Below are 12,131 nucleotides of genomic sequence, written 5' to 3' on the forward strand. Positions count from 1 at the left end.
CCCTACCTGTCAGGGTGGTCCGGGCCATCCATTCTTCCTTCCTGTAGTGTCCGGGGGCGTTCCGGGTGAAGAGTGAACCAGTCCGGGCTGTCCTTCTCCGGCGGTCATCTTCTCCACTCCGGGCAGGCTCCGGCCTAGTACGCTGCATAGACGCCGCTGCGCAGTGACCCCCGTGTGCAGCGACGCACCTGACGTCACGGCGTAGCGGCGTCTATGCAGTGTACTAGGCCGGAGCCTGCCCGGAGTGGAGAAGATGACCGCCGGAGAAGGACAGCCCGGACTGGTTCACTCTTCACCCGGAACGTCCCCGGACACTACAGGAAGGATGGATGGCCCGGACCACCCCCATTACGGGTAAGTTTAATTTTTTTATTGACTCGGAGGGTGGGGGAGGGGCCCGACTGGTATAGCGGTATGGGCAAAAATCCATACCGGTATACCGCCCAGCATCACGGTGGGGAGTGCGACGCGGTGCGGTGGGTCGGGGGTGCGGTGCGGCGGGTCGGGGGGGTGGCGCGGTGGGTCGGGGGGGTGGCGCTCGCGGTGCGGTGGTGCGGGGCATTATCGGCTTATCGGCAAGGTAATTGCCGATACCGATAATGCCCAAAATCGGGATTATGGGCCGATAATATCGGCCATACCGATAATCGGTCGATCCCTAATTTTTTTATAGAAGTGATTTACAAATTTGTTTAACTTTCTGGCACCAGTTGATTTAAAAAAAAAGTTTTCCACGGGAGTACCCCTTTAAATAGAAGTAACTTACAAATCTGTTTAACTCTCTGGCAATGGTTGATTTAAAAAAAAGATGTTTTCCATGTTACTCCTTTAAGGTCTCCTGATCACTACCATATTATTCCTATGCAGAAAGATAAAACCTCAAATTGAGAATATCAGTCTCTCTCTAAAAGGTCAGCGTCAAGCTGAAGAAAGTGCATCCGCTGGAGGTGGCCATGAACATTTCATGAGTGCGCCAATGTGCTGTATCCCCGATCCAGATCACTGCGGCTCAAACTCACTGTGTCAGGAGCCTCCAGCGTTTTCCAATACAAAAATGCATTTGCACAAGTTGCCCATCTGTTCGGTATCTTACACGACCCCTAAAAGCCCTTTGGCTTGTGGCTTCATATGCCGCTTAGATACAAGGTGACATGTCAGTCCAATAAGGAAGCCGTAAAATGTTTAGTAACTTATAAAAAGACTTTTCTACAATAAAAAGAAATTTCCGAGTGAGTGAGTTTCGGTATGTATTCCGCTCTAGTCACACCTAAAGCTGCACTCCAAAATTCTGCTACTTTCCTGGTAGATATTAGAGTTTACAGCAGTGTTTTACAACCAGGGTGCCTCCAGCTGTTGCAAAACTACAACTTCCAGCATGCCCGGACAGCCTTCGGCTGTCCGGGCATGCTGAGAGTTATAGTTTTGCAACAGCTGGAGGATAGGAGTAATGCAAAAACGCAGATTAGGGCAGGAGCGGAGACATTAGATGGGGGAGGGGAGAATGAGTATTGAAGAATTGATTATAACTTGAGCATCCATCCATAGAGAGGGGTCGTCCATCACTGCTGACAGTTTCCAATTGGCAGATCTTATAAGACAAACAGTGTTCTGAGCGCAGTCTAATTACCGGGAACCATTATCGGGGTTATAAATATTCTTATAGGAAAGATTAAAGGCTACAGGGTCTTCCTTTAACCCCTACAGGACCCATGACGTAACGGTACGTCCCGACACCCTGGGTCTTAAGGACCAAGGACGTACATTTACGTCATGGGCAGTTCTGGTCCCCGCCGTGCGCCGGGCGGGGATCGGACCGGGATGCCTGCTGAAATCATTCAGCAGGCATCCCGTGCAAATGCCCAGGGGGGTCATTAGACCCCCCCATGTCGGCGATCGCCGCAAATCGCATGTGAATTCACACATGCGATTTGCGGCTATTCCGGCGATGCGGGTCACGTGCGACCCGCTGACCCGGAGATACAAGGTGATCGGGGGTGTATGATACACCCCCTATCACCTACTGTATCTATGGGGAGGTGGCGATTTCGCCACCCCCCCCAGGATCGCTGCTATTGGCTGGACGATCGTCCAGCCAATAGCAGCCGGCAGGGGAGGGGTTAACAGCATCTTCCCGCAGCTCCCGCCGCTGGCTGAGTTCAGTCAGCGGTCAGAGCTGCTGGAGGAAGACCGGTACCCCCCCTCTGCCAAGATCGGAGCCCCCAGAGAAGAAAAGAAGCCCCCCATAGATCAGGGAAAGCATACAGCCCAGGGAAAGGTAGGGTAAATAGTAAAAAATAAAGTTAAAAAAAGTTTTTAAAAAATCCCCCCCCCCTGACCCCCTAATAGGTCCCCAAGGGTCTTCTGCAGTTTTTCAGTGTGACCCGGGCCCTATTAGGGGTTCAGGGCGCTGCATTAGCGCCCCCCCATTTTTTTGGGGACTGCAGCATTTTTTCCCCCCCATATAACGGTGTGTGATTTCTAATCACACACCGTTATATATAGTATACACCAAGCACACACACAGTACATAACCCCCCCCCCCCACACACACACACACTACCCTCCCCCCCCGCCACCGCCCCCACCACCACCAAAAAAGGCGATGGCTCGCCGGGCATTTTCGGTAGCGGAGGCATACGCTTTTCTTGCCTCCGACTCCGTATCTGTCAGTGAGGACGATGAAGATCCAACATTTCTGTGTTCTTCATCGTCCTCCTCATCATCTAGTACTGATGATGAGCCCCCTGCACGGCGGCGGAGACGCCGCCAGGCGAGGCCACGCACCCCCCATGATAGTGGCCCAGTGGCCGGCACTAGTGCGAGTGGTGATTCCGCTCGTACTAGGAGTCCGACCCCCCAGACAAGTTTACCGGAGCCCCCTTCCGGTGAACCTGTCTGGAGACCCCCAGAGGGTTATCAGCCACGGGTTCCGGAGTTTGTTGGCGACTCCAGAATCCGGATTGACAATTCTGGATTCACTGAAATTGACTATTTCAGTTATTTTTTCAGTGACAGTTTTGTCAATCACATGGTGGAGCAGACGAATCTGTACGCCAGGCAGTTCATCGCCCACCACCCTGATTCTTTTTTGGCCAGGTCCAATGAATGGTGCGCCATTGATGCAGCAGAAATGAGGACATTTTGGGGCCTCTTGCTGCATATGGGCCTGGTCAAAAAGCCAAGTGTCAGACAGTACTGGAGCGGGGACGTCCTCTACCAGACCCCGCTTTACAGTATGGTCATGGCACGGAGGCGGTTCGAGGCCATTTGGAAATGCCTGCATTATGCAGATAATGCGGCATGTCCACCCCGAGGTGATCCCGCCTATGACCGGCTTTACAAAGTGAGGCCGGTCATCGATCACTTAGGGGCCAAATTTTTGGAGGCCTATGTACCCCTCAGGGAGCTCTCGGTTGATGAGTCTCTTATCAGTTTTAAGGGGAGACTCATCTTCCGCCAGTATATTCCCTCGAAGCGGGCGCGGTATGGCGTGAAGCTCTATAAACTTTGTGAGAGTACCTCCGGGTACACTCTCAAGTTTAGAGTGTATGAGGGACGAGATTCCCGTATTGAACCCCCAGATTGTTCCCCCACTCTGGGTGTTAGCGGGAAAATCGTTTGGGAGCTTGTGCACCCATTGCTGGATACGGGTTACCACGTGTACGTGGACAACTTTTATACCAGCATCCCTCTCTTCACATCCCTTGCCGCCAGATCCACGTCCGCTTGTGGGACCGTGCGGAAAAACCAGAGAGGCCTCCTCTAAATTTTGTTAAGACACCCATTCCCAAGGGTGAGTCCCGTGCCCTTGCCCATGAAAACCTGTTGCTGGTCAAGTATAAGGATAAGAGGGATGTCCTTATGCTGACCACTATTCATGGCAACGGCAGCTCACCTGTCCCTGTGCGAGGTACCACAACACCGGTCCTCAAGCCCGATTGTATTCTGGACTACAATCGGTATATGGGGGGAGTTGATCTTTCTGATCAAGTCCTCAAGCCATATAACGCCATGCGGAAAACACGGGTATGGTACAAGAAAGTTGCGGTCTACATGGTACAGGTTGCCATGTACAACTCTTTTGTACTGTCCCAGTACGCTGGCAACACAGGGACATTCCTTCAGTTCCAAGAAGAAGTCCTAAAGGTCCTGATCTTTGGCGACCGGGAAAGAGCAGGCCGGACTTCCCAAGGAACTGAAGTAATAGGTGCCAGGATCGTCCCAGGCCAACACTTTCCAGGTGAGGTCCCCCACACTGGAAAGAAGGGACGAGCCAGAAAAGATGCAGAGTGTGTTACAAGAGGGGGATACGGAAGGACACCACCACTCAGTGTGACACTTGCCCAGATAATCCGGGCCTCTGCATTAAGGATTGCTTCAGGGAGTATCACACTTCCATGGAGTTCTAAATTTTCCCTCTTCATTTTAATTTTCCACAATTTGACCCAAATGTACCAAGTCCAGAGTACATTCCAAGTTTTAACCCCATAAAACCACTAAATTGCCCCAAAAAATATTTAATCCAAAAAAAACTAAAACTGATAGGACCTCTGGGGGTATTTTTTTATAAAAAATGGGTCATGGGTCACTGAGTCACTATCATCGGGGACTTTTTATGTTGCCTCAAATGCGCAGCGCTCTCTCCACCTGAGCGGGGTGCGCATTTGAGGCAACAAGTTAGGGACGGCCACACATATCACATTCCAGAATGATGATTCAGAGTATAGGGTTTGGGGCGGGCATATTTTTTTGTTTTGGCTGTGCTCTGGGTCATCATTCTGGGAACATAATCTGTTTTATAATTTTATGTCCCACTGTACCCCATTTTAGTTACTTAGTGTACCCCAGTTATTTACCCCATGTAATGCCCCTTGAGGGGGGGTCCCACTGTTCTGGCTCCATAGGAGAAAGCCAAAGCTCAAGGACCCTGACTGATCTCCCGCACCTCTGAGACCGGTGTGCACGCTGTTTACGCCCAGACTTGAGGTATGTACTTACTCCAAAGAAATGTATTTACACATTTACAATGACATTTTCTCCTTTTACCACTTGTAAAAATGAAAAATTTGGGGTAACCCCAGCATTTTAGTGTAAAAAAAAATCAAATTTTTCATTTTCACATCCCACTTCATTAATATTTATCAAACACCTGTGGGGTGTTAAGGCTCTCTGTACCCCTTGTTATGTTCCTTGAGGGGTGCAGTTTCCAAAATAGTATGCCATGTGTTTATTTTTTGCTGTCCTGGCACCATAGGGGCTTCCTAAATGCGACATGTCCCCCCCATTTCAGCAATATTTGCAAATGTGACTCCTTCTCTTCTGAGCATTGTAGCGCTCATGTAGTGCATTTGACGTCCACTTATGGGGTACTTCCATACTCAGAAGAGATGGGGTTATAAATTTTGGGGTGTATTTTCTGCTATTAACCCTTACAAAAATGTGAAATTTGGGGGGAAACACACATTTTAGTGACATTTTTTAAATTTTTTTTTACATATGCAAAAGTCATGAAACCCCTGTGGGGCATTAAGGCTCACTTTATTCCTTGTTACGTTCCTCAAGGGGTCTAGTTTCCAAAATGGTATGCCATGTGTTTTTTTTTTTGCTGTTCTGGCACCATAGGGGCTCCCTAAATGCGACATGCCCCCCGAGCAAAATTTGCTCTCAAAAAGCCAAATATGACTCCTTCTCTTCTGAGCATTGTAGTTCTCCCATAGTGCACTTCAGGTCAACTTATGGGGTACCTCCATACTCAGAAGAGATGGGGTTACAAATTTTGGGGGGTATTTTCTGCTATTAACCCTTGCAAAAATGTGAAATTTGGGGGGAAACACACATTTTAGTGAAAAAAATATATATTTTTTTTACATATGCAAAAGTCGTGAAACCCCAGTGGGGCATTAAGGCTCACTTTATTCCTTGTTACGTTCCTCAAGGGGTCTAGTTTCCAAAATGGTATGCCATGTGTTTTTTTTTTGCTGTTCTGGCACCATAGGGGCTCCCTAAATGCGACATGCCCCCCGAGCAAAATTTGCTCTCAAAAAGCCAAATATGACTCCTTCTCTTCTGAGCATTATAGTTCTCCCATAGTGCACTTCAGGTCAACTTATGGGGTACCTCCATACTCAGAAGAGATGGGGCTACAAATTTTGGGGGGTATTTTCTGCTATTAACCCTTGCAAAAATGTGAAATTTGGGGGGAAACACACATTTTAGTGAAAAATAGTTTTTTTTTTTTTACATATGCAAAAGTCGTGAAACCCCTGTGGGGTATTAAGGCTCACTTTATTCCTTATTACGTTCCTCAAGGGGTCTAGTTTCCAAAATGGTATGCCATGTGTTTTTTTTTTGCTGTTCTGGCCCCATAGGGGCTTTCTAAATGCGACATGCCCCCCAAAAACCATTTCAGAAAAACATACTCTCCAAAATCCCCTTGTCGCTCCTTCGCTTCTGAGCCCTCTACTGCGCCCGCCGAACACTTTACATAGACATATGAGGTATGTGCTTACTCGGGAGAAATTGGGCTACAAAGATAAGTATAAATTTTCTCCTTTTACCCCTTGTAAAAATAAAAAAATTGGGTCTACAAGAACATGCGAGTGTAAAAAATGAAGATTGTGAATTTTCTCCTTCACTTTGCTGCTATTCCTGTGAAACACCTAAAGGGTTAAAACGCTGACCGAATGTCATTTTGAATACTTTGGGGGGTGCAGTTTTCATAATGGGGTAATTTGTGGGGTATTTCTAATATGAAGACCCTTCAAATCCACTTCAAATCTGAACTGGTCCCTGAAAAATAGTGAGTTTTAAAATTTTGTGAAAAATTGGAAAATTGCTGCTGAACTTTGAAGCCCTCTGGTGTCTTCCAAAAGTAATGATTTTTTTATGATGCAAACATAAAATAGACATATTGGAAATGTGAATAAAAAAATTTTTTATTTGGAATATCCATTTACCTTACAAGCAGAGAGCTTCAAAATTAGAAAAATACAAAATTTTAAATTTTTTCATCAAATTTGGGTATTTTTCACCAAGAAAGGATGCAAGTTACCATAAAATTTTACCACTAAGTTAAAGTAGAATATGTCATGAAAAAACAATCTCGGAATCAGATTGATAACTAAAAGCATTCCAGAGTTATTAATGTTTAAAGTGACAGTGATCAGATGTGCAAGAAACGCTCTGGTCCTGAGGTGTAAAATGGCCTGGTCCTTAAAGGAGTAGTCCAGTGGTGATTCAGTGGTGAACAACTTATCCCCTATCCTAAGGATAGGGGATAAGTTGCAGATCGTGGGGGGTCCGACCCCTAGGGCCCCCCGCGATCTCCTGTACGGAGCCCCGACAGCCCGCTGGAAGGGGGCGTGTCGACCTCCGCACGAGGCGGCGGCCGACACGCCCCCTCAATACAACTCTATGGCAGAGCCGAAGCGCTACCTTCGGCAATCTCCGGCTCTGCCATAGAGATGTATTGAGGGGGCGTGTCGGCCGCCGCCTCGTGCGGAGGTCGACACCCACTATCTGGCCGGAGAGCCGGGGCCCCGTACAGAGAGATCGCAGGGGGCCCCAGCGGTCGGACCCCCCGCGATCTCAAACTTATCCCCTATCCTTAGGATAGGGGATAAGTTTTTCACCACTGGACTACCCCTTTAAGGGGTTAAAGGGGTACTCCGGTAGAAAATGTTTTTTTTTTTAAATGAAAAATTAACTGGTGCCAGAAAGTTAAGCATATTTGTAAATTCGTTCTATTAAAAAATCTTAATCCTTCCAGTACTTATTAGCAGCTGTATACTACAGAGGAAATTCTTTCTTTTTTTGTCTTGTCCACAGTGCTCTCTGCTGACACCTCTGTCCATGTCAGAAACTGTCCAGAGCAGCATAGGTTTGCTATGAGGATTTTCTCCTGCTCTGGACAGTTCCTGATACGGGCATCAGGTGTCAGCAGAGAGCATTGTGGACAAGACAAAAAATAAATTCAAAAAGAAAAGAATTTCCTCTGTAGCATACAGCTGCTACAAAGTACTGGAAGGGTAAAGATTTTTTAATAGAAGTAATTTACAAATCTGTTTAACTTTCTGGCACCACTTGATTTAAAAAGAAAAGTTTTCCCCCGGAGTACCCCTTTAAGAAAACAACAATACTGAATTGAACTGCAACTCTCTCAAGGTAATAAGGTTGTGATCAGTGTCTAGTATCATGGCCTTCGTCTAGGAGAGTCCGCAGCTTGTCATTGTCAGAAGGGTAAGTGCATAGTAGTCGGAAAATATCTGCAACAATTCCAACTAAAATTTGTAAGAAATTATTTTCCTGCAGAAAACAGGAAAGGCTGAAAAAGGTTCAGTAAGGCAGCAGATTCGCTGCACTGTTTTGGTGAATGTTTTTTCCAGAGTGCTGCTGTTTGTCCATTGTTTACGGTTTTGAAAAAATATACATTTTTAAATACCCTGTTATGGAAGCATTCCAGGTTCTTTTTTTTTTTTTTTTTGGCCATCTCATACACACTCACCATTACTAGTCATACAGTGTTTGTTTTATTTCAGTACAGCTGCATCTATGCATTTTATTGCTCTAACTTGATCATGTGATCACCAATGCTATGTTTAATGTGAGTGACAGGATGTCAGACCTGGGTCAGATGACTTCCTGTGGACTACTGGATGACATCATCACCTACCAAATCCCTTCTACTAGGTCCCAGACTCCTCCCCACTACTCCCAGCTCCATCTACTATCTCTATGGGATCAGGCTATAATGTAGCTATACACCTCCCCTCCAGCTCTATCTGTATACTGCTGCTATCTCTTTGGGATCAGATTAAATAGTAGTTATACATCCACCCCTAAGCTCTATCTGTATACTGCTGCAATCTTTATAAGAACAGGATATATAGGAATTCTACATCTACCCTTCAGCTCTCTCTATATACTGCTGCTGCTATCTCTATAAGATCAGGATATATAGTATTCACCTCCCCTCCAGCTATATCTGTATAATGCTGCTTTCTCTATAATATCAGGATATATAGTAGTTATGCACCTCCCTCCAGCTCTAGCTGTATACTGCTGCTATCTATATGGGATCAGGAAATATAGCAGTTATACACCTCCACTCCCAGCTCAATCTGTATACTGCTGCTATCTCTATGGGATCAGGATATATAGCAGTTATAAACCTCCCCTAAAGCTTTGTACACTCATGGCATTTCTTGCTAATTTTCATTTTTTTCTGTAATTTCTCCTAAATCATGGCAAAAATATTGTAAAAACATATAATTTGTACCACAATATTTGAAAATCAAAGCAAATACAACTAAAATGCAGGAAAAACATGTTAACAGCCTAAAGGCTTCAAATCTTTATAAAACACCTCAATTGTGATTATAGGTCAAATCACTTTCACCTCACAGCAATATTTTTCTATAAGAGAACTTTGGGGGAGATTTATCAAAACCCGTCCAGAGGAAAAGTTGCTGAGTTGCCCATAGCAACCTATCAGATCGCTTCTTTCATTTTTCAGAGACCTTTTCAAAAATTAAAGCAGTGATCTGATTGGTTGCTATGGGCAACGCAGCAACTTTTTCTCTGGACAGGTTTTGATCAAGGGGAAGATTTAAGTAAGAAAAGCATGAAAACTGCATGTAGTGTGAACTAAGCTCTACCCACTTATAAGTCTAATGAGTTCACCTGGGTGATCTTCAGCACTAGCAGCCTGATGAGATGACCAGGCGCAGTGATCAAACACCCCAGCCAAAGCCAGAGGATTTATGAGAAATGTAGGCAGCATTACAGAACCCACATCACTGAGAATTTGTAAACCAAAATGGAACCTATCCCATGCCTGCTACATCAGCAAAAAGAGGTAATCAAATAGCCTACACAAGAATCTCCACATTATTCTCTAATAATAGCCTATGATGCACTATATTTGCAAAAAAGCAGATCCCTCATTCAGGACCCTGGAGAGTGATTATTAAGAATGTATTATGTTCTGTAGGACAGTTTACTGATTTCAATAGCAACAGTGTAATACTCCATTTTCTCTGTGGAGGCGCTGCAGGAAAACAGAACACTTCTTAGATAGGTTTCTCCACACAATACATTCGGTTGCTGCAGGACACCTTATGATCAACTTATCCTAAGGGGACTGTTCTAACAAAAATAAATTGCCCAAAAGAAGACATCCGCTATAATTGAGAACCCCGCTGATATGGGGACTTTATCACTCTTGAACCTTCAGGTGTCATTATCAGGAATATTCGAGCTGTAAAACTTAAAATATCTTAAAAGGGGTACTCCGGTGGAAAACATTATTTTTATTTTTTTTTTATCAACTGGAGTCAGAAAGTTAAATAGATTTGAAAATGACTTCTAATTAAAAAAAAATGTTATCCTTCCAGTACTTATAAGTGGCTGAATATTAGAGAGAAAGTTCTTTTGTCTTTTGATTTATTTTTTGTCTTGTCCACAGTGCTCTCTGCAGACACCTCTGTCTGTATCAGGAACTGTCCATAGCAGCATATGTCTGCTATTGGGATTTGCTCCTGTTCTGGACAGTTCCTGATACGGACAGAGGTGTCAGCAGAGAGCACTGTGGACAGAAAATAATAGAAATAACTTTCTCTGTAGTATATAGCAGCTAATAAGTAAGCTAATAAGTAAGCTAAAAATTAATAGAAGTAATTTACAAATCTGTTTAATTTTCTGGCACTAGTTGATTTAAAAAAAAAAAAAAAGTTTTCTACCAAAGTACCCCTTTAAAAGAAAACTTATAGGAGGAGATTTATGAAAACCTGTCCAAAGGAAAAGTTGCTGAGTTGCCCATAGGAACCAATCAGATCGCTTCTTTCATTTTGCAGAGACCTTGTCAAAAATGAAAGAAGTGAGCTGATTGGTTGCTATGGGCAACTCAGCAACTTTTCTTCCGGAAAGGTTTTGATAAATCTCCCCCATAGGGCAATAGAAAACATAGCTAATTTCTTCCAAAAACAGCACCACCCCTGTCATCAGCTTCTGTATGGTATTACAACTTGACTCCATTCACTTCAATAGAACTGAGCTGCAATACCACACACAACCTGAGGACGAGAGTGGTGCTGTTTCTTTTGCAATCCTTACCCAGAAGTGTAAACGCCTGTCTGGTCTTCTCAAAGTCGTCCGCGTCATCCACCCCATCAATGACCGTGTCACCTCCCTGCGAGGTGTAAAAAAAATCCTCCGCTTGTGCTGGTAAAAAATAAAAAAAACATCAACATTGAATAAAAGAAACACTGCATGAGTTTTGAGCCGTAAATAATAAATACTGCTGTACAGGTAATGAAGAGTAGGGCTTTAAAGGGGTACTCCACTGGAAAACATTTTTCTTAAAATCAACTGGTGCCAGAAAATGAAACAGATTTGTAAATTATTTCTATTTAAAAATCGTAATCCTTCCAATGCTTATGAGCTGCTCTAAACTACAGAGGAAGTTCTTTTCTTTTTGAATTGCCTTTCTGTCTGACCACAGTGCTCTCTGCTGACACCTCTGTCCATGTCAGGAACTGTCAAGAGCAGGATAGGTTTTCTATGGGGATTTGCTCCTGCTTTGGACAGATCCTGACATGGACAGAGGTGTCAGCAGAAAGAACTGTGGTCAGACAGAAAGGAACTTTCTGTGGCGCATACAGCAGCTGATAAGTACTGGAAGGATTACGATTTTTAAATGGAAGTAATTTATAAATCTGTTTAACTTTCTGGCACCAGTTGATTTAAAGAAAAATGTTTTCCAGTGGAGTACCCTTTTACATATATAGGAATTGGAATTATCTGCAATTATTAATCACAACAAATTTCCTAGATAATAAAAATGACAAAGAAAACCTGCAGAGTTAAAAAATTTTAGGCTATGTTTACACCGTGTAAAAGAAGATGTATTTCTTACGAAAATATGGCAGTAAATTTCAGTTTAAAATACAAACATATGTAACTTTGATGCCTACAGCAGTGTCATCCAAACAGTGTGCCTCCAGCTGTTGCAAAACTAAAACTCCCAGCATGCCCAAACAGCCAATGGCCACAGTGGGGGAACTCTGCTGCAAACACCTAATGTGAGGGAAACTCTGCTGCCTACACCTAATGGGGGAGATTTATCAAAACTT

General features: G+C 44.4%; 1 protein-coding gene across 4 annotated transcripts in view; it reads right to left on the reverse strand.

Annotated features, from left to right (window-relative positions):
• The window catches only part of MYO5B (myosin VB), a 305,150-nt gene that overhangs the window by 112,509 nt on the left and 180,510 nt on the right, over positions 1-12,131 (reverse strand). For all 4 annotated transcript variants that reach the window (XM_056543990.1, XM_056543976.1, XM_056543998.1 and 1 more), the window contains one exon: positions 11,113-11,220. In XM_056543990.1, the coding sequence (XP_056399965.1) occupies positions 11,113-11,220 (108 nt within the window). The remainder of the gene's footprint in view (positions 1-11,112; positions 11,221-12,131) is intronic.

This window comes from Hyla sarda, chromosome 1 (genome assembly GCF_029499605.1).
Source record: "Hyla sarda isolate aHylSar1 chromosome 1, aHylSar1.hap1, whole genome shotgun sequence".
Taxonomy (NCBI): domain Eukaryota; kingdom Metazoa; phylum Chordata; class Amphibia; order Anura; family Hylidae; genus Hyla; species Hyla sarda.